Source organism: Planococcus citri, chromosome 5 (assembly GCF_950023065.1).
Source record: "Planococcus citri chromosome 5, ihPlaCitr1.1, whole genome shotgun sequence".
NCBI classification, from domain to species: Eukaryota; Metazoa; Arthropoda; class Insecta; order Hemiptera; family Pseudococcidae; genus Planococcus; species Planococcus citri.
In genome coordinates this window covers 17,255,703-17,278,285 of record NC_088681.1, presented here as the reverse complement: position 1 = coordinate 17,278,285, position 22,583 = coordinate 17,255,703, and the positions used below count along the sequence as shown (strand labels likewise).

Below are 22,583 nucleotides of genomic sequence, written 5' to 3'. Positions count from 1 at the left end.
TTTTTGAAAATTACTAGAGCCTCTAGTAGATAGATTTTTGAAATTTGAAATTCCAGCAACATTTTACGAAATGAAGTTGGCAAGATGAAATTTACTTCGCAAACTAATTCCAATACAATATGAAGTTCCAGCTACTTTTTGGAAATTTCAATTTTCCAAAAAACGCCATACGACCTCTCAAATAGTCGACGGAGGTTCCAAAATGACTCGAAATCCACCAGCAGTCGACTTCGTAGGGTATTGAGATTAGTTTGCAGAATGAATTTCGACTTTCTATCTCCGTTTGATGGAATGTTAGGGAAATCTCAAGTTTCAAAAATCTATTGCAGGCGCCAGTAATTTTCAAAAAATCGCTGGAGACTCCAAAACGACTTGAAATCCCACTGCAGTTGACTTCGTAGCGTATTAAAATTAGTTTACAGAGTAAATTTCGGCTATCCAACTCCATTTGATGAAATTTCGAGTTCCAAAAATCTGCTGGAGGCTCCAGAACTGCTCAAAACGGGTTAAAACAGTTTCCAGTCGATTTGGCATGTCGAAAATAGGGTATATCCCAAATTGCAGCTTTCTTGGTCAATTTCGTGAAATGTTGATTTTTTCCCTCATTTTTTGCCTAAAATAATTTGATTTTCAAAAATTCACCAATAATCGAAAAACGCACTTTAGCACTTGAAAATTTGACAGGTGATAATTTTTTGCCTGAACTTTCGATCTACCATAGCACGGTTTTGAAAAGTTTTGTGCAAGTCCTATGTTGGAACGCAAAATCAGCGATTTCGGCTGACCTGTCAATCAAAATGGCCGCCATTTTGTAAGTAGGGCCCCTTAGGACTCCCTCTTCAAGAAAAAAGTTGTTCCAGAGGATCGACGCGACGGGGGTGAATAGATCCTTAAGCGGGCTCCCCGACTATTTGGGTAGAATTTTGCATAAACTGCCGAAGTGCTTAGATTATTGAAAAATACCAAGAAGTAATCGGAAATTCTCAAAATCGAATGATGATTTGTTAAATCTGCAGAAAGTGTCATCAAATTTGTCAAATTACCACCCCCGCTCTCCCTCCCTTCTGTAATTGAAAATTTCCAGAAGTCGATTATGGTATTTTATTTAGTAACAGATTTTTTTTTTTTTAAATCACCACTTTTTTCACCATCTTTTTTGAACCAAATTTTGACCCCCCCCCCCTAGGGTGGTTCAAAAAACAATAGAAAAAATTTTATGTTTTAATTTTTTGAGCTTACCCCCTAGAAGTGTTCCATTTGGTCTGAAAACACTTGACAAAAAATTTCAGGTCAAAAAAATAATATTTAGAGGTCGCGCATGAGAATTGAATGTTGAAAAGGTATGAGCGCGATGAGCAAAAACTTCCCACGGTTGCGCGCCGGGGATCGCAGCGTTGCGTCCCCTCGTTGGATCGAAGCAAATGTCAACACGTTATCCCCTCTACAATGTATGATAAGTCTAGTCCTTAGTGGGCTTTTTAAGATGTTATTAATGATGAGTCAATGACAATATTTTTCAATTCCGAAGATCACTGAAGGTGAAAATACATACAAAAGATTTGAAAAGTAAAGAAAAAAGTACAAGTATGAATTTGAGGTTGTATGTATTATTCTATTCATATCCAACTTGGAAACCAAAGGGAAAAAATTTATGGGATAAATTTACGTTGAAATATGAATATTTTATTAGATTCAACACTACAAGTTGATGTTTTATCAACTAGGCCTACCTACATATCAATTTAAGAGCTATGTATTACTTAGTAAAAATGGAATTTTTTGATTTCGAAGTTCCATAATTTGGGTTCAAATAAATTCTACAGCCGAAAAATTATAATCAATACTTTGGAATAGTTGTTTTAAAACCCCCCAAAAAATTGGTATAATTTAATAAGTTGTAGTGGGGATGCCACTCTCAGTACAGTTGAGTAGAATCGACCCCGTCGAGTTTCGTTGCATTTCCCACGGCACCGTTGTGGGAAGTATTGTGCTTGCGCGCGCTCATAGCTCTCAACATTCAACGCTCGTGCGCGACCTCTAAATATTATTATTTTTCAACAAAATTTTTATGGTGACATTTTTTCATCAAAAGAAACAAAATTAGGAGGTAAGACCTTAAGATTTCAAAAAAAATGTTACATGAACCACCCTACCCCCCCTCCCCTTCCACAGACACACAAACACATAAATTTCCTAACGATGTCAAAAAAAAAATTCGCAGGAAAATTTTCAAACAAATTGAATGTAGATCTGTCCAACTCTTCCCAGCATCACAAACAAGGTGTTAACTGTTAAACGCATGTCAAAATCTTTTTTAAAGCAAGTAGGTACGTGGGCCTTGTTATCTGTAAGTAGGTATTAGCACTCGAGTGTTAATTTGTGCTGCGGTCATCAACTATCAGAGTTGTTATAGAAGTGAACTTTTAATATTTTGTTGTTATTTTTTAAAGTTGAAGAATTATGCTGCTTAATGTAGTAATTGATTTTAAAAATGCTATAAATTTCAATATTTTGCTAACGTATTGGATTTTGACATATTATCACATTGCAAGTGCGACTGAATTAAGAATAAGAGAAGATACTAAATTGTTTGTGAGTTTACTCGATATATTTTACTCTTTTTTGTGACATATTATTTTAAAAAGATCCGTATTAAATATTCTTTTGTTGATCTTTTTGTAATAGGTTCGATTAAATCTAAAAATAAATTCGGTCGAATATTCTAAAATATTCGCTCACGCGATAGGATTTCGAGCTAATTTTGACCTGATAAAATCAAAAAAACCAAAACAAATGGAGTTCAATAACGAAATTAACTCACATTTTCATCCAGATCAAATTCGCGAAGTGATAAAACATTTGTTTCACTCGTAAGTTGAATACATATTTTAATTTATTTTTTTTAAAATACTTATTGTCCGTTACTCGTATACTTAATGAAATGTGAGAACGATATTCTCAAAGTGGGCATTGTTTCAGTTACGGCTGGAACGGAACGGCGTGTGTGATTCGAACTATGTGTGAAATTTCTCAGATTCCAGTATACTCGTACGATGTGTTAGGCCCATTAATGAAATTAGCATTTTTGTGAGTAGAATAAGTAGATGAAGAGTGATATTCCAAAACTCGCTTTGTCCATTTTCACAACTTTTCAGGAGAGAGGAAAAACAGTTTCCCTTTAAACGGGTAAATTGGCTTTTTAGGCGAGTTTAGCACTTTATTTGGGTGGATTTATGATGTAGGAGTGTAGGTATACATTTCATCCACTAAATACTGCTGGAAAAAATTTCAATAACAATGGACAAAGCGCGTTTTGAAACATTATTTTTTTTAAAATTTTTAGTGAATTGGCTATTTAGGTGAGTTTAACACCTCATTTTGGTAGGTTGATGATGTAGGAATGTGAGTTAATACTTCATCTACCAGGTACCACTGAAAACCCAACTTTGATAAAAATGGACAAAGCGAGTTTTGGAATATCACTCTTCAGATGTAAAATTAATTCGAATAAATTATCAACTAGGTATTTTTCTTATTTATTTTTCGTTTTCTGTTATCTGCAGTGGATCGATGGAATCGCCGGAGATTACGAAGAGTGATTGTCAGGATGCTGTAAATTGTCCTATTTCCATTCTACATTTGCTCACACACGATGATTTATAGCTACATATGTATAAGACGATTCGTTGAAAATTTTGATACACAAGCCCTGTGAATTTATTACCTACATAAATAATTGTTTATAGTGCCTACAGATTGCTTCTTACAAAGAAGGTGGTGGTAGGTATCCGAACTGGCAGAAAAATTTTTGAACCGGACAATGTGTTCGGGGTGTTTGATTCATATGAAAACGACACCAATATTATGAAAATAGCTCAACCTTTGATGCGGTAAAAATTGAGGTGGGGGCAGAGGCACTGGAGGGGTGTGTATGAGGGTAGCATAAAATTTGAATTCGTATTCGTGTTCAGGGAGTTCGATTCATATGGAACGACACTTATATGAAAACAGCTCAACCTTTGATACGCGGTAAAAATTGAGGGGGGCAGAGGCACCGGAGGGGTGTGAATGAGGGTTGCATAAAATTTGACTCCATATTCGTGTTTGGAGTGTTTGATTCATATGAGAACGACACCAATATTATTATATAGATCAACTTTTAATATAGTAGTAAAAATTGAGGTTGGAGCAGAGGTACTGGAGGGGTGTGGTTGAGGGTAGCATAAAATTGAGCGTCATATTCGTGTTCGGGGGGTTCCATTCATATGGAAACGACACCTCGTTTACCAAAAACAATAATTTACACCGGAATCCATTTTTACCCCCTCTGTGAGTTTTTTCAATTTTTGACCACGACCCACCAAAAATTTTTTTTGAAAAAAATATGTTTTTTAGGGGTCAAAAACACACTTACCGAATCATGGTCATCGCTAAAACAGGCAAACAAAGCTAAAAAAAACGCCATTTCGAGGGGAAAATATGGGGGGAGGGGGGTGAAAATTTTCGTGGGGATACCTTTTATGGATGTTCACAACATACCAAAAAATTAAAAAAATCTGTTCACATGGGGCTGAGAAAAAATTTTCTATTGTAATTTCAGAAAAGGGTGGGTTTCTCAAAAACGGGGGGGGGGGGGGGTCTGGGGGTCTGGGGGTCTGAAACTTTCGTGACGGAAGGTGCTCAAGGGTACCCACCTTCCATGCAAATATCAACCCTGAAGCTCTCGGGGGAAATTCACCATACTTATCCACTACACCTATTAGCCCAGTCAAATAGCACAAAAAAATGGGCAAACCCAAACATAATTGCAAACAAAGGTTTTTTTGGTGAATATTGTCTAGGGTGGTGTGCTGAACAACATACTAAAAGTCCCCGCCCCTACCCCACGAGCTAACCCCCCCCCCCCCCCACAGTGGATCAAAGCCACCCAAATCAGTTTTTCATCGAGAACTCCTGAAATATTGGATTTTGAGTAAAATGAGCCCAGTGATCATTTCTTCTCCTCCCCAATACCTATCAAATGAGCTATCGACCAACTCCCTAGCCTCAAGGGGGGTGGCGCTACGACCCCTCAAAGTGACATGATTTCATTAATTTTACATTTTATGATTTGGGACTTGTAACCTGTTCTAATTGATAAAATGAAGTCAAAACTTGGGGAATGGGATTCTTTTGAGAGCTAGAGTTGATCTCTGGAGTGGGGAGGGTCAAAGTTGAAAATTACAGAACGGCCTTTTTTTGGAGGGGCATAACATGACCCCAAATGGATGAAAAGGGTCCCAAATCATACCATCGGACAGTACCTTATCTGTGATCAACATATCCAAATTTCAGCTTCCTAGGTCATCCCCACCCCATTTAAAGCGGAATTAAGCTAAAAATCCCCTTATATTGCCCCTATTTTCGGTTTTTTCCATCTTAAAAGGAGTGGGAATGACCTAGGAAGCTAAAATTTGGATATGTTGATGACAGATAGGATACTGTCCGATGGTATGATTTTGGACCCTTTTCATTCATTTGGGGTCATGTTATTCCCCTCCAAAAAAATGACCTTTCTGTAATTTTCAGAGGCTGGGGAGTTGGTCGATAGCTCATTTGATAGGTATTGAGGAGGAGATGAAATGATCACTGGGCTCATTTTACTCAAAATTCAATATTTCAGGAGTTCTTGATGAAAAACTGATTTTGGGTGGCTTTGATCCACTGTGGGTTTTTTTTTTTTGGTTAGCTCCTGGGGTAGGGGCGGGGACTTTTAGTATGTTATTCAGCACACCACCCTAGACAATATTCACCAAAAAACCCGTTGTTTGTAATTATGTTTGGGTCAAATTGCATTTTGACTGGGCTATAGCCTTTGATTTTCAAAAATTCATCAAAAGTCGAAAAATGCACTTCGGCTTTCGGAACTTGAAACTTTGGCTGGTGGTGAGTTTATTTTCGCATGTTCTTTCGAGCTAGCTTTGCCCTGTTCGAAAATTTTTCTTCCAGTTGAGATAACTCCTTCGTTAGTATTTTTTCTAAGAGGCAAGTACGTACCTATGCCAATAGTTTATATAAAATATATTTTACTGAATACTGATATAAAATGCATTGTGTTTCCATAAGGTTAACTGATAGGTACCTATTTTTTATTATATGTGAATCTACCTATTAAAAACAACATTAAAACCTACAGCAGTTTTATTTATTAAGAAAAATAACATACGCATTAGGTAGGTACTCTATGATTGCAATGAACAAAAGAACGCTCGATGAATTTTTCATAAATTGGGTAACCTATTTTTCTCTCAAAACGCATAAGTACCTATTCATCGAGAACAAATGTTTAATACCCATCTATTTGACGAGCTACTTTTCTCATGGAGCTTACTCAACCTGAAATCTACGAACACTATACTATAATTTAATATGTAAGTACATAGGTACATGCATTCGTAAAGAAAACTCATTTATAAATTTGTACCTACAAAGTTAGTTTGATTTCTTGATAACCTACATAGATACCTATCGGTAGGTACCGTACGGAATGTGAGTATCAACATCGAACAATACTTTAATTATGTGAATCAGCTTTACTCATTTATATTGCTGTAAGATCAGATAGGCACCTTGATTTTTGAAAATTTTAATTTAATGCATACCTATTTTAGGGTATCGACGTAAAAAAGATCCATCATCGTTGGTACGAATTATGCAATGAAATTTTTTTAAAATGTAAAATGCATAAATATATTAGTGAGTAAATAAATAATGGAAATAATATTACCTATTCAACCATTCTAGGTTCTAACTTGTATTTACTTTGTAATTCGTAAAATGATTCAGTTCGTTAAAACTTATACCTACATATTATATTAACATAACCAAGTACCAAGACCTGTAACGTCATATATGCAAAAACCTCGATCTAGGTATTATTCAAAAATACCGTTGTCAGTTTTTATTTGCTCTGTAGTTACTCACAACCGTAACATTTCTTACAACTGTCATAATTACCGTTAAATAATACCTCTTTGCTGATAGGATTCCCCGAGTGAATTTTTTCTGCATGATTTGTGCAATGTTTAAAAGTACTTTTCATCATTATTTTATTTTACCGATTTCGTTGTATATAAATTTGTTTTTCTTGTTGAAAAAATGGATAATATGTTTGAAAAAGAATGCACGTATTTTGTAAAGTGTTCTTTATCATATCGTTGTTAACTATACAAGCAACTTTTTTAACCTATAGTCAAGATATATCTCAGCAGACAAAATCTAATCGGAAAAAACGTTTTTTGATATTTCCAAAAGGCACAGTAATACAGGTAAGAAATTTGACAAATTATGTACTTTCTCAGTGTCACAGTGAAATGTTGAGCCATGAGTGGCGTAGAAAAACTACCTACCAAATACAGAAATTGTACTCGAATTTTTCTCAAAAAAAGTAACTTTAGTAACCAAAAAATCCAAAAAAAAGTAACTAAAAAATCCAAAAAAAAAAGTAGCCAAAAAGTAACCAAAAACAATTTCAACGTGAAAAAAAAACAGTGGCAACCAAAAAACTTGAGTTATAATGCATACAAAACATAACATTTTATTTCAGATTACAAAAAAAAAAAAAAAACGTAAGCCCTAACGAAAATTTTGATATCAGCTTTTTTAAAAAACACAAAAAAATCATCAAAATTCAAATAAAAACCATTTTTGAAAAATTCTGCGAAAATCGTCGAAAAATTGAAAAATAAAATCCATGAGAATTCAAAAAAATAAAATTTGAAAAAAATCAAAAAATCCTCAAAAAAAATTCTAAATACAGCCATCACGTCTCAAAGTCCGAAAAAACTCTCAAAAACTCGAAAAAAATTTGTAAAAACAGAGGAAATCCACAAAAATGTAAGCAAAAAAAAATTACTAAAATTTGGGGAAAAATTAGGAGACAATTTTTTTTAAAATCTCGAAATTTCAAGAAGAAACATTTCGCCGAAATTAAGAACAAAAATTCAGATAGAAAAACGAATCGATAAAATTCAAAACAAAATTATGGAAATGATGAAAAATAAATGGAAAACTTTCAAAAATCCAGTTCGGCAAAAATCATTAAGAATTCAGAACAGAGAACTCTCGAGAATTAAAATTAGGTATAAATTCGGAAATTAATCGAAAAAATTTAGACGAAGAGAGATAGAGGGATCAACGAATCAAAGATATAAAGATGCAGAAAAATCCGCTACAAAAAGTAAAAATAAAAAAAAAAACAAAGTCATCAAATTTTGAAGAAGCTTCCCTCCCTTCTCGAAAAAAAAAGATCAAAATTTAAAGGAAATCGCGATTTTTAGAAGAAGAAAAATCACAATTCCACAAAAATGTGAGCAAAAAAATCGCTTCGTTTTCTTAAAGCACAAAACTCAAAAAAAAACTGTTAAAATAAAAAAAAAAATGCAGTCAAAATTTAGACAAAAATATGACCACAATCTATAGAACACGAAACTATATGTAGAATCGTGAAAATTCAAAGTTGAAAAAGTCTGTTAAAACTGTAAACTTCGCCAAAACTTAAAATGAGAAAAAAAATGGAAATTCCGAGAAAATCATCGAAAAACTTCAAAAAAGAGAACTTGCGAAAATTCGAAAAAATCATACTCGTCAGAATAGGGGAAAATCTACAAAAATTAGCAAAAGAAAACTCACCAAATCGACGAAGAAAAAAACTCACAAAATTCCAAAAAAGCCATCGAACCTAAATAAGGAGAAATCCCGACTATTTGAGCAATAAAATCACACAAGCTCGAGGTAAAATTTTTTATGAAAAAATCAACGAGAATTCAAGGTGATAAAATTGGGAAAAAATTGAGGCGAAAAAAATCATCAAAATTCAGAACAAAATCATGGCAACTCATTTTGGAAAAAAATCACCACCAAAATTCAAGATGTTAAAATTAATCAAAACAGGAGAAAATCCACTATAAACCATTGAGAAATTCAAAATAATAATACCTGTCGAAATTTTGAAATATTTTGAAAAAAAAAGGAAATTTGTGAAATAACTTGGAAATAGTATCTTTTAGTAACCAATCAAAACAGGAGAAAATCCACTATAAACCATTGAAAAATTCAAAATAATAATACCTGTCGAAATTTTGAAATATTTTGAAAAAAAAAAGGAAATTTGCGAAATAACTTGGAAAAAGTAACTTTTAGTAACCAACATTTCAAAAAAGTAACCAAAAGTTACTATTAGTAACTTTAGTAACTTGGTTACTTAAAAAGTAACCGAGTACAATCCCTGCAAATAGTAAAATTTGAAAATGGTTTTGAAATATTCAAATAGTTTTTTAAAAGCCTCAAAATGATTCGAGTCATGACACTTACCTACTCGAATTACGTAATATACCTAGGTACTCATCCTCTATCTACGAGTAACAATAAACTACTTGTTTTTAGCTCGTGTATTGTTACTTAATGGCTGCATTAGGAACTGAAAACATGTTCACCGTAGGTGCCACGTTGGGAACCAATTGGGATGTGCCAGTTGATTTGGATAAGTTAATCTTTGACGAAAAAATGAAAACGAAAGCAAATCGAAGAGAAAAACGATCACTCTATCCCAAAATCGAGTACATGTTAAATCAGTGAGTACAAAATAAAATGTTGGTAATTTTGCACGAGGAGATGCTTAGCGACTTTTTTGATTGTTAAATAAATATCTCAAAGTACTTAATAAATAATTCCAGATTAAATATCGATGGTAAATCTTGCCTTAAAAACCTACTGTGCCGATCTAAAGATCGATTGAGATCACCATCGAATGCACGTATTCAAAACTCGTTTATTGAAGAAATTGTGCACTTGGTTTTTTCGTAAGTAGTCTGTTATCACCGTACCACCTACCTACCTACTTATAATGAAAGCCGGTTTTTCTAAGCATGGTTTAGTTTTCTTTTCACTTTTTTTTTTTTCTTAATAGATACCCAACATTGCCGGAAGGATGGTATGAGCCAGTTGACGAGTACGATTTTATACTAGACGAATGCGAAAATACAAAAAATTACTACAATGACGCATGCGTCATAAGATGAAATCGCACAGCCTTATCATTTTGTGAATTTTAATCTTAAGCAATTGTCCAAGATTTTAATAGGTATATTTTATTTTTTCTCACCGAACAAGGTTATCCTACAACAGTTCCATTTTAATTGTCATTTAATGCGTTGTAAATATGTATTTATCGCTCATTTTTTCATAAGATAAAAATTTTTAAAAAATCTGTCTAACTGAAGCATTTACCTGTGTGTACCTACTTATTTATCAATGCATGAAACGTCAGTCATACATCAGATTTGAATTCATATTTTACGCGAGAGATGCGAAGGGGTAAGTAGGTACCTATTTGTGTGTATACGTGCAATATATTGTGAAGTTTGAAAGAGGGTTGTGTTGATAATTTTAAGTCAAATAGAGTTCGGTTTGGGTTTTGAATCTTGGTTCAGTAAAGAACTTGGGAAATTATCTTGAAAAGCATCGATATTAATTTCAACTACTAGTATTAGATGTACGAGTAGGTACGAACATGTACACGTATTTTTCTCTCAGAGAAGTTTCGTGCCAATTTATCACTGACGCACATACTTTCAAACTAGATATTTGCCATTTGAAATTTTTTAGGTGATATGTTTCTTTTTAAATTCATTCTCCGGCAGCAATTCTTCATTAAATATGGGGAATCTCTGCCTGCAACTTTTTGCTCATGTTTCTTTTTAAATTCATTCTCCGGCAGCAATTCTTAATTAAATATGGGGAATTTCTGCGTGTAACTTTTTGCTCGCCAGAATGTGTTGTCATTAATGACATGGGTATATAGGTTGGATTATAACCTACTCTCTAAAGGAGGAGTTGCGATAAGGCCATTTTTTGGGCCCGGACAGTTTTCGACTGAACCACTCTTAGAATGTTGCGATAAATGCCCCACATACGACGACTCCGTGGTTAGTTAACCCAAAATGACCACTTTTTGGGCTCCAGGGGTTCCCAAAGTTGTGAATAAAACAAGAATTTTAGGAACCACTGAATATTATTTTCAAAAACTTTTTTTAGCGTAAAACATCTGTTCGAGCCCGATAAACGTTATGCGAGGTGATTTTCTTATTTTCGACCCTCGGTGGCAGAAATTGAGAAGGGGTTGATTTTTTGAAAATTTTGAAACCACCATTTTAAACCTACCCCTTTGAACCCCGCTAAAAAGCTTTTTACGGTTTATTAGTACCTGAGAGACCTCCATCCTACCAAATTTTGAGCTCAATAAAAGTTTTCGCTGGTACTCAAAAATTCAATTTTTCGTAATTTCGATATTTTGGGAACCCCTGGAAAACTAGGAACCTGCGATTTGCGCCAAACGAAACATCTTGAGGCATGTATTCGATTATCCAGATGAAAAAGTTTAATTAAGCTTACCCAATATTCGTAATTTTGAACCCCATTTTTAGAGCCCCCACTTTAGGCACCCCTAAAAAAGGCGTTCATGCATATTTTTTCAAATAAATTATAGAATTCACATTTGAAACACACAAGCAAGAGCTCGATAATTCTGGGTCAAAAATTCCTAGATTTTACTCTTCGAAATGATGTTAAAATCACGTTATCAGGATCTTCAATGAAATAAAATCTCAGAATTTGACCCAAAATTGCTCAATTTTGAAAGTTACAGGAAAAATCAAATGAAAAATTATCGAGCTTTTGCTAGTGTGTTTCAAAATGTAAATTCTATAATTTATTTGAAAAAATATGCATGAACCCCTTTTTTAGGGGTGCCTAAAGTTGGGGGCTCTAAAAAAAGGGTTCAAAATTACGAATATTTGGTAAGCTTAATTAAACTTTTTCATCTGGATAATCGAATATATACCTCAAGACGTTTCGTTTGGCGCAAATCGCAGGTTCCTAGTTTTCGGGGGGTTCCCAAAATATCGAAATTACGAAAAATTGGAAAATTGGATTTTTGAGTACCAGCGGAAAATTTTATTGAGCTCAAAATTTGGTAGGATGGAGGTCTTTCAGGTTGAGAGAGCTACTGTATGATTCCAAGAAGTGTGTTAAAATATCATGCAAGTACCTAATTTGATAAAAATAAAATCAATTATATTTTTCAAAAAACACAGTAAGACGTTGAATTACAGACTTACAGACAATATCCATCGAAAGTCTCTCTTGAGAATATAGCCTAGAAAGAAGATTTATCAAGAGTTCTGAGGTAGGTACCTAGTTGAATCAAAAAATATGACATGTTGCAATTCAAAGGTGATATTTAATTTTGGTATATTGGTGAGTATAACTATAGCAGGGTGTCTACCGGAATTTTTTGACCAAAAATCACTACCTTTTCACTACCTTTCAAAAAAAAAAAAATTCACTGCCTTCCAAAATATTTTCAACTATTTCCCCCCCCCCCCAAAGAACGATTTTTCATTTTTTTCCTGGTTGGAATTTTGTATTTTTTTACATTAGAGTAAGTTACCTACACGTTTTCATCAATTTGAAATCAATTCAAGCTACATTTATTCACGTTTTTACAATTTTTCATGTGTACGTAGGTACCTACCTACATGTTAAAAATACAAAATGAGCGAACTCGAAAAATTAACATTAGTAGTGATTTTTCAGGGTCTCTAGTCCAACAAAATTTCAAAATAAAAAGCAGGACTTTAGCAGTAATTTTTTAAACACTTGGGATTTTTTAAGAAGGGGAGGAGGTGGACGAGGCAAAATTTTACATTAAAATTTTTTCGATTTTTCAATGTCTTCAAACATCCCAAGATTTTTTTCAAGCAATCGGATGTCGAGAATATATAATTTCATCATTTCAATTTTTGATTTTGTTTTCACCTTCAAGGTTCTTGTTACTGTAATAAAATTGGGCGAATGAAGAACTTTTTTCAAAATAAAAAATTCCAAAAAAATAATGGAAAATTTAAACAACTTTTCGTAAAAAATATACCTACCAATTTTTCGAAAAAGCTATCGAAAATTAGTATTTCGAGGGGTATAAAAACATTGTTTTCTTGGGTGATGAATGAAGAAGTTTATTATTTTTGCTTTAAAATTTTAAAACTTGAATGATTATTCAAAAAGAAAAATCTAATTTGAAAAAAAAAACAAACGAGCCCGAGTGAAGCGAAGCCAAAAAGGCGTTCAAAAATTCATGTTTCATGAAGGGAAAAAAAAGTTTTTTTAATGGAGGTACGAGTATAAGGGAGTATTTTTCTGATTGAAACTTCAAACATTTCTTGAATTTGAAAAATAAGTTTTTTATATCGAAAAAGAAGAGCAAATAGCCCATAGGTAATTCAAGTTCTAAAAAAGTCAACTAAAACGAGCCATTTTTACAAAAATTTTCTTGTGTGGAAAATCAAGTTTTCCGCTTTTTTTCATTTTTCACTACCTTTTAAGCAAAATTGCTGAAAATCAATCACTACTTTTTCACTACTTTCACTACCTGGTAGACACCCTGTATAGGAAGAAAATTCATAGAAAAAATATATCAATCACTCATCAAATTCATCTTCCACCTGACCGGATTCATCTTCATTCAACTTACCTCATAGCATCTTTTCACCAAAAACTGATTTTTTTTAGTTGAAAATGTTTTTGATCTAGTTTTTACATTCTTGAAGTCTCTGGAAGAGTTACTCACCCTCTTCCTCAACCAAATAATCTTGCGCGTCTGTCTTTCTTCAATGTCTTGTCGATCTAACCAGATTCCGTTTTTATTTTCTTACCCACAAAACTAGAACGTTTAATTTTACATACACGTGTGAAAAAATCTCAAACCTGGTAAAAAGTTGAAAAATAAAAACGATTTACCATTCGAAATCACGCATTCTCAGTTGATATTGAACTTGTGATGCTAGCATCATTGATATTAGTGTTATTTTCAGGAATCTTATTACCGTGCTTTTGTTTGAAATATGACTTGATTTATTCTACAGAAAATACGAGTATTACACATTCCGGTGACGAATTATGGAACGAACACGTGCGCAAAAAGCGTTATGCCATCTTTCCCGAAGGAAGTACATTTACAGTGAGTAAAAAAAAAACATCATACAAATATTGGTCTAGGTATACACGTACTCATTATGCGTAAGCCTACGTAGCCTATTGGAGAATTATTTTTCAAAAAATTTATGCTCATTCGATACTGTATGTATATTTTCTAGGTGGCCCTTTGTGTCACTGTGAAATTACTTACTCCCGATTCCGATATATTTACCGAAGCTATTAACTGGTCATTGACGTACGACTTACCGGAAAATGTACAAGATTATGATAAGAATTTATACGGATATTCACCTCCGGTGTTAATGAGAAAGAAACGTTCTGCTTTGTACAAAAAATTTGAAGTTTTTATCAATAAGTAAGTATAACTTCATAACTTGACTGTTGTATCAATTGAATTGTTACTACCTATATTTCGAAATTACCTATTTTAAATTTTCGGGATGATTTCTAGATACGGATACAATGGTCGAGCTTGTATATTACGATCACTTTGCGAAGTTACGCAGTTGTTACCTGAAAACGACGGTTTCCTAGAAGCTATCATTAAATTACTTTTAAAGTAAGTACGTAATTTTTCATACTTTATTTATGTTGGATATGATTTTAATGTTAGGTATTGTTCGTGTAAACAAAAAAAAAATCACAACGAGCGAGTAAAAATAGTAGGTATATAGGTAAACCTATTGTCTAAGTACCTATGTACTATGGGTATAAAAATGAACGTACATACGTAAATATGTAATTTGTACGTATTTTAGCATATTTGTCCAGTTGGAATATTATTACGAGTAAGTACAACAGCTACAGCTGCTAGAGGCATCGCTTATGACCTCGTCACTACATCGAAAAAAAGCCAATGCGTCATTGAAAACTCGTTCGATGAACCTATATTTACAATGTGTAATTGATATTTTTATTATTTTATCACTTAGTACATGGTAATAGCATTACATATTTTTTTACATGTATTTTTTAAATTCTACAAAGGCACTAAAATAAATGGAATAGGTAATCGGTATACCCATTCATATGGTAGCTTGAGATGAAATTAAAAATATAAGGGTCTGTACAATTTAGATAAGGTTTGAAGTACCGGATACAATCAACATAAAAATATATCTATAGTTACCTACCTATTTGTGTTTTCCTACCTTGTAATTTGTTATTGTTCTTTTTTTAGAACAGGAAAATAACGTAAAAAAGCAAGGGCGATAAGGAAAAAATTGGCACATAAATGTTTTCTTCGGAAATGTGTTCAGATAAAACCCCTGAACTACCAAAAAAAACCGCACTTTCTACCCCTGGAGCTAACTTTTTTAGGGGACTGAAACCGGTTCCGATTCACGTTTTTTGCGATTTACTCCGAAAATATTAGGTTTACGATAAAAAGTACCATGACAAAAAATGTTCCCCTTCAAATTCTCGACAATTTGATACTACGCTCGATACCCATCCCTCAAGAGGGGTGTCTGAAAAAAGGGATGGAAAGAGTAGGTGTTTCAAAAAAGGTCAGTTCATTAATTTGATGAAAGTTACCACTTTATATCATTCGTTTTCGTTCAAATTTTTTTCACAAAGTCTACTCACTCAACTATTAATTACACCACCATTGATTGGTCTTCAATCCTCCCCGGGGGTTGGTGGGGGGTGCATAATTTTTCAAGTATCACACAACTGAATCATATATTTGAAAAACGAATCTGGACATGCGATATATCGAATAGTATGTTTTCGAGGTCGCTGAATACGAATATCAACTTATTTTTTGGGTTCAGTTCCTCAAAGCCCCTCTCGGTGCCCCAAAAAGAGGGTTAAAATTTTAAAAAATCGTGAAAAGTCGAGTGATATATCGAATGGTATGTTTTCGAGGTCGCTGAGTACGAATACGAACTTATTTTTTTGGTCCCACCCCCCAACGTCCTTCTGTGCCCCAACAAAGGGGCTAAAATTTCAAAAAATCATCAAAAAGTCGAGTGATATATCGAATGGTATGTTTTCGAGGTCGCTGAATACGAATATGAATTTATTTTCTGATTACAGTTCTTCAAACCCCATTTACGCCCTTCTAAATAGGATAAAATTTTGATAAGTGGCTGAAAATCGTGTATACGAATATATCGAATAGTATGTTTTCAAGATTGCTGAACACAAATTTTTAGAATCCCTGTCCCAAAAAAATTAACGACAAAACATGGTGTGATCTTTTTCTTTGAAGATTCGCACCATCATTTTAGAAATAATTCTGAAAATTCATCTCAAAAACACTGATTGGAGTAGGTTTCGGAGGGAGGAGGGTAGAGGTAGAGGCATTACCAAGGCGGTGTTATCGGGATCGCTATTTAAAAAGTTTGAACGCTCATTTTGCAAAGAAATGGGCACAGAAGGACCAGGGGGATGGGACCCAAATAATAAGTCCATATTCGTACTCATCGACCTCGAAAACATACTATTCGATATATCACTCGACTTTTCACGATTTTTCAAAATTTTAACCCCCTTTTTGCGGCACAGAGGAGCTTTGAGGATCTGGACCCAAAAAATAAGTTCATATTCGTACTCAGCGACCTCGAAAACATACCATTCGATATATCACTCGACTTTTAGATAATTTTTTGATATTTCAGCCCCCTTGTTGGGGCACAGAAGGACGTTGGGGGGTGGGACCCAAAAAGTAAGTTCATATTCGTATTCAGCGACCTCGAAAACATACCATTCGACATATCACTCGACTTTTCACGATTTTTCAAAAATTTAACCCCCTTTTTGGGGCCCAGAGGGGCTCAGAATTGGACCCAAAAAATAAGTTGATATTCGTATTCAGCGACCTCGAAAACATACTATTCGATATATCGCATGTCCAGATTCGTTTTTCAAATATATGATTCAGTTGTGTGATACTTGAAAAATTAAGCACCCCCACCAACCCACGGGGAGGTTTGAAGACCAATCTATGGTGGTGTAATTAATACGTAGCCGAGTGAGTAGACTTTGTGAAAAAAATTTGAGCGAAAACGAATGATATAAAGTGGTAACTTCCATCAATTTATTGGACTGACCTTTTTTGAAACACCTACGCATTCCACCCTTTTTTTCAGACACCCCTTTTGAGGGATGGGTATCGAGCGTAGTATCAAATTGTCGAGAATTTGAAGGGGAACATTTTTTGTCATGGTACTTTTTATCGTAAACCTAATAGTCCGGCATATGACAATAGGAGTAATTGCACCCCCCCGCCGATCCTCCGGGACAACATTTTTCTTAAAGGGGACATCCTAAGGAACATTTTAATGCAAAGTTGCCAAAAAAAAAGTTGGCCTTACTTACAAAATGGCAGCCATTTTGATTGACAGGTCAGCCGAAATCGCAGATTTTGCGTTTTAACATAGGACTTGCACAAACTTTTTCAAACTTTACAAAGGTAGATCGAAAGATCATGCAAAAATTTATCACCTGTCCAAATTTCAAGTGCTAAAGTGCGTTTTTTGATTTTTGGTGAATTTTTGAAAATCGAATTTAGGCCAAAAATGAGGGGAAAAATCAAAATTTTACCAAATTGACCAAGAAAGCTGAAATTTGGGGTATACCCTATTTTTGACATGCCAAATCGATTGGAAACGGTTTCAACCCGTTTTTAGCAGTTCTGGAGCCTCCAGCAGATTTTTGAAACTCGAAATTCCCACAAAATTCCATCAAATTGGAGTTGTAAAGCTACAATTCATTCTAAAAACTAGTTTCAATACGCTACGAAGTACTGCAGGTGAATTTCAAGTTGTTTTGGAGCCTCCAGCGACTTTTTGAAAATTCCTGAAGCCTCCAGCAGATTTTTGAAACTTTAAATTTTCACAAAATTTCATCAAATAGAGATGGAAAGCTGACATTTACTCTACACTCCAATTTTAACACTCTCTGAAAACGACTTCTGGTGGATTTCAAGTCATTTTAGAGCCTTCAACGACTTTTATGAAAATTACTGGAGCCTCCAGTAGATTTTTGAAACTTGAAATTTCCCCAAAATGTTATCAAACCAAGATGGAGAGTCGAAATTCGTTCTGCACACTAATTTCAATACGCTACGAAGTTGACTGCTGATGAATTTCAAGTCTTTTTGGAGCCTCCAGCAACTTTTTGAAAGGTTGTACGACGTTTTTTTGGAAAATTAAAATTTCCTAAAAGTTGCTGGAAGCTTCAAAACCATTTGAAACCACCATGTAGTCTGCGAAGTAAATTTCAGCTTGCCAACTCCATTTGATAAATTAATGTTGGGGAAATTTCAAGTTTCAAAAATCTACTGGAGGCTCCAGTAATTTTCCAAAAAGTCGCTGGAGGCCCTAAAATGACTTGAACCCACCTGAAGTCGTCTTCAGAGGGTGTTGAAATTGGAGTGTGGAGCAAATTTCAGCTTTCCATCTCCATTTGAAGAGTGATATTCCAAAACTCGCTTTGTCCATTTTTATCAAAGTTGGGTTTTCAGCAGTACCTGGTAGATGAAGTATTAACTCACATTCCTACATCATCAACCTACCAAAATGAGGTGTTAAACTCACCTAAATAGCCAATTCACTAAAAATTAAAAAAATAATAATGTTCCAAAACGTGCTTTGTCCATTTTTATTGAAATTTTTTTCAACAGTATTTAGTGGATGAAGTGTATACCTACACTCCTACATCATAAATCCACCCAAATAAAGTGCTAAACTCACCTAAAAAGCCAATTTACCCGTTTAAAGGAAAACTGTTTTTCCTCTTTCCTGAAAAGTTGTGAAAATGGACAAAGCGAGTTTTGGAATATCACTCTTTATTTGATGAAATTTTGTGAAAATTTAAAAGATTCAAAAATCTGATGGAGGCTCCAGTAATTTTCCAAAAAGTCGCTGGAGGCCCTAAAATGACTTGAAATCCACCAGAAGTCGTTTTCAGAGAGTGTTAAAATTGGAGTGTAGAGTAAATGTCAGCTTTCCATCTCTATTTGATGAAATTTTGTGAAAATTTAAAGTTTCAAAAATCTGCTGGAGGCTTCAGGAATTTTCAAAAAGTCGCTGGAGGCTCCAAAACAACTTGAAATTCACCTGCAGTACTTCGTAGCGTATTGAAACTAGTTTTTAGAATGAATTGTAGCTTTACAACTCCAATTTGATGGAATTTTGTGGGAATTTCGAGTTTCAAAAATCTGCTGGAGGCTCCAGAACTGCTAAAAACGGGTTGAAACCGTTTCCAATCGATTTGGCATGTCGAAAATAGGGTATACCCCAAATTTCAGCTTTCTTGGTCAATTTGGTAAAATTTTGATTTTTTCCCTCATTTTTGGCCTAAATTCGATTTTCAAAAATTCACCAAAAATCAAAAAACGCACTTTAGCACTTGAAATTTGGACAGGTGATAAATTTTTGCATGATCTTTCGATCTACCTTTGTAAAGTTTGAAAAAGTTTGTGCAAGTCCTATGTTAAAACGCAAAATCTGCGATTTCGGCTGACCTGTCAATCAAAATGGCTGCCATTTTGTAAGTAAGGCCAACTTTTTTTTTGGCAACTTTGCATTAAAATGTTCCTTAGGATGTCCCCTTTAAGAAAAATGTTGTCCCGGAGGATCGGCGGGGGGGTGCAATTACTCCTATTGTCATATGCCGGACTATAATACTTTCGGAGTAAATCGCAAAAAAACGTGAATCGGAACCGGTTTCACTTTCAGCCTCCTAAAAAAGTTAGCTCCAGGGGTAGAAGGTGCGATTTTTTTTGTAGTTCAGGGGGTTCATCTTAACACATTTCCGAAGAAAAAATTTATGTGTCAATTTTTTCCTTTTCAAACCTGCTATTTGCCCGCTCTTAGCCCGCTCTATTATATTATTCGATTGAAAGAATGCTTTTTTAATAGGTACCTACCTAACCAATTTAATTATAACCTTTTTTTTTTTCAGAATGCCACTACAAAAAGTAACTGAATTTGAACCGGATGAACATTTCGAATATGATTCCGCATATCGAACAGGCTTTAATCGAAATAATCAATGTCACGAATTATTTTCTTCTTGTTCCATTTCCATCTTAAACATTTTATTTGATTTACAACCAAGCCTAGAGGAGGGATAATTTTTTAATTTTCACCAAGTATAATAATACAAAATGAGTGGAAAATACAAATAAGGTGTACCTACCTAAGTAAGTATGTACTTACGTGAATAATTAGGCGTCTACATTGTCATGACATGTGGATTTCTACTTACTTTGACAATATTATGTAATGCGGTATTATTACATTAATTATACCTTGTGCATTACTTCTACCTACTACCTAGTACATACACATTTTACTGTTGTTACTGATATTACCTACGAGTACTGTATGAATAAGTTTGATTTTTTTCTCTCTTTAAAATCACGTAGATACGTAGTTTGTAGTTGTATGTATGTACTATGAAGGTAGAAGGTACCTAATAAGTGTAATATCGCCACCTATCCATAGTACATATCTATCTACTTACATATGCAGTATGCACCTATGAAGACGTATGATTTTGCTTATTCGTACATGCAATTTATGTAATACGGTTAAAAAGTCTCAAAATAATCAACTGACGTTATAACAGCATATTAAAAATACCTAACTTAATTTGTTCCAAAATGAATTTTCTTTTAAATGTTGAAACTACATATATAAATAAATTAAACAGATGTACAGTTGTACACTATCAACGTCGAAATAAAGGAATAATATACCTATTTCTCTTCATTCGTCACCTATCACAGGTGCGACGTCAGAATTTTTTTAAATAAAATTGTTCGAAAGTATTGAATATATTAAATAAATACGATAAAAAAAACTGGTTTTATCATTTTACCTTGAGTTTTTTTTCAATATACCTATACAAAGTGTTTAGTGAGAATCGTTACTATAATCTTTACACTTATCCAGGAACAAGGAATTAACAAAGGTCATTGAGAGAATCGGCACTAAAAAACGTTTCTCTTTAAATCTTTTTATAAAATTTATCCATTATTAAAACGTTACCTCACGTGTCAATGATTAAAAGCAGCCATATATTCCATGGCTTGTTTGATTATGATTACCTACGTGAGAGTAATTTGAGAAATATTAATTAAGAATGAAATCGTTGTGGGATAACGACTACGGGCGATGCGTTACTCGCTTAACTAATTCGTATAATGACTCGCGTTCAAATGTTCGTATTATGCTGTGATTGCCTCGTTTAATTTTTCATATTTTGGTTAAAATTCTGCGTAGGTAAATCGAATATTATAATGGTGCGATGAATTACTTATGTACTTATTTGTTGTTTTCTGAAGTTAGCATGTGAAGATGGATACAAGATCGTTATGTGCTTAAGTAGGTATAGACGAATTATTATAATTGATTTTGGGAAATTTCGATTATTGGACTTGGCAACCTTGAATGTGATGATTCTGAAAAGAATACCGGGTTATGTTGGCACTCATGGGGGCCAAAAGTGGTGCAAGTTTCAAGGACCTACAAATTTTAGATCGTTTGATACATAGACTCAAAACTTCAAACGCCCTTCCTGTAAAAGGCTATAGATGGATAAGTATGGCGAATTTGCCCCCCGAGAGCTTCAGGGTTGATATTTGCATGGAAGGTGAGTACCCTTGAGCACCTTCCGTCACGAAAGTTTCAGACCCTCGGACCCCCCCCCCGTTTCGAGACCCCCCCACCCTTTTCTGAAATTACAATGGAAATTTCTTTCTCAGCTCCATGTGAACCGATTTTTTTAATTTTTTGGTATGTTGTGAACATCCATAAGACGTATCCCCATAAAAATTTTCACCCCCCCTCATTTTCCCCTCAAAATGGCGTCTGGAGAGAACTATTGGTGACTGTAGCAGAAAATGTGAAGTCGTATTCATGCTCAGCGGTGTGGAATCATTTATGAAAACGACACCAATGTCATCAAAATAACTTTATTTCAAAAATAGTGAAGATTGAGGGGGCTGAGGGGCTCTGGAGAGAACTATAGGTGACTGTAGCAGAAAATGTGAAGTCGTAATCGTGCTCAGCGGTATCGAATCATATGAAAACGAAACCAATGTTTTCAAAATAACTTTCATTTCAAAAATAGTGAAAATTGAGGGGGGCTGAAGGCAGGGTGTCCACTCATTTCTGGAAATGATTTTTCCTGACTTTTCCAGGTTTTCCAGACCAATTTTTCCATTTTTCCAGACCATTTTTTTCAATATTCTATGCTTACCCCATACTTTTGGTTGAAGAAAAAAACATTTTTGGGGGGTGTATTTTTTTTTTTATAAGCTTCTCTTCGAACTGGATACTTCTTCGGATATGAAAAACAGCTCAACTTTGATTATTAACTTTTTTACTTGAAAATAAATAAATAAATAAATGAAACCTGCATCAAGTTTGGCCAATTGATTACAATACAGTGAGTTCCGCTTAATGTGTCATCGGTTAATAGAGAAATTCGCTTAATAGAGTTGAAATGGGTTGGAACGGAACGTTTGCATCTTTTTGCATGCAAGTTTTATCACTTATAATAGTGAAAATGAGCATTGCACTCGGTTAATAGAG

General features: G+C 34.2%; 1 protein-coding gene and 2 long non-coding RNA genes across 3 annotated transcripts; all 3 read left to right on the top strand.

Annotated features, from left to right (window-relative positions):
• The first annotated feature begins 2,691 nt into the window (after positions 1-2,691).
• Positions 2,692-4,549, top strand: LOC135848008 (uncharacterized). Its single transcript, XR_010559295.1, has 3 exons — positions 2,692-2,870; positions 2,980-3,087; positions 3,564-4,549. It is a non-coding gene; the product is annotated as an uncharacterized LOC135848008 (long non-coding RNA).
• A 4,878-nt stretch (positions 4,550-9,427) lies between these two features.
• LOC135848999 (uncharacterized) lies at positions 9,428-10,178 on the top strand. The gene is made up of 3 exons (XR_010559473.1): positions 9,428-9,611; positions 9,714-9,839; positions 9,947-10,178. It is a non-coding gene; the product is annotated as an uncharacterized LOC135848999 (long non-coding RNA).
• A 3,673-nt stretch (positions 10,179-13,851) lies between these two features.
• Positions 13,852-20,636, top strand: LOC135847312 (uncharacterized). Its single transcript, XM_065366780.1, has 4 exons — positions 13,852-14,053; positions 14,190-14,386; positions 14,483-14,590; positions 19,945-20,636. Exons 1-4 carry the CDS (start codon positions 13,874-13,876, stop codon positions 20,114-20,116), a joined length of 657 nt encoding a protein of 218 aa, XP_065222852.1. The 5' UTR covers positions 13,852-13,873; the 3' UTR covers positions 20,117-20,636.
• The last annotated feature ends 1,947 nt before the right edge of the window (positions 20,637-22,583 follow it).

Coding starts and splice junctions, on each gene's coding strand:
- LOC135847312 (XM_065366780.1), top strand. CDS start 13,874: ATGCTAGCATCATTGATATTAGTGTTATTTTCAGGAATCTTATTACCG. Junction 14,054..14,189: donor CCGAAGGAAGTACATTTACA/GTGAGTAAAAAA, acceptor TATATTTTCTAG/GTGGCCCTTTGTGTCACTGT. Junction 14,387..14,482: donor TTTGAAGTTTTTATCAATAA/GTAAGTATAACT, acceptor GATGATTTCTAG/ATACGGATACAATGGTCGAG.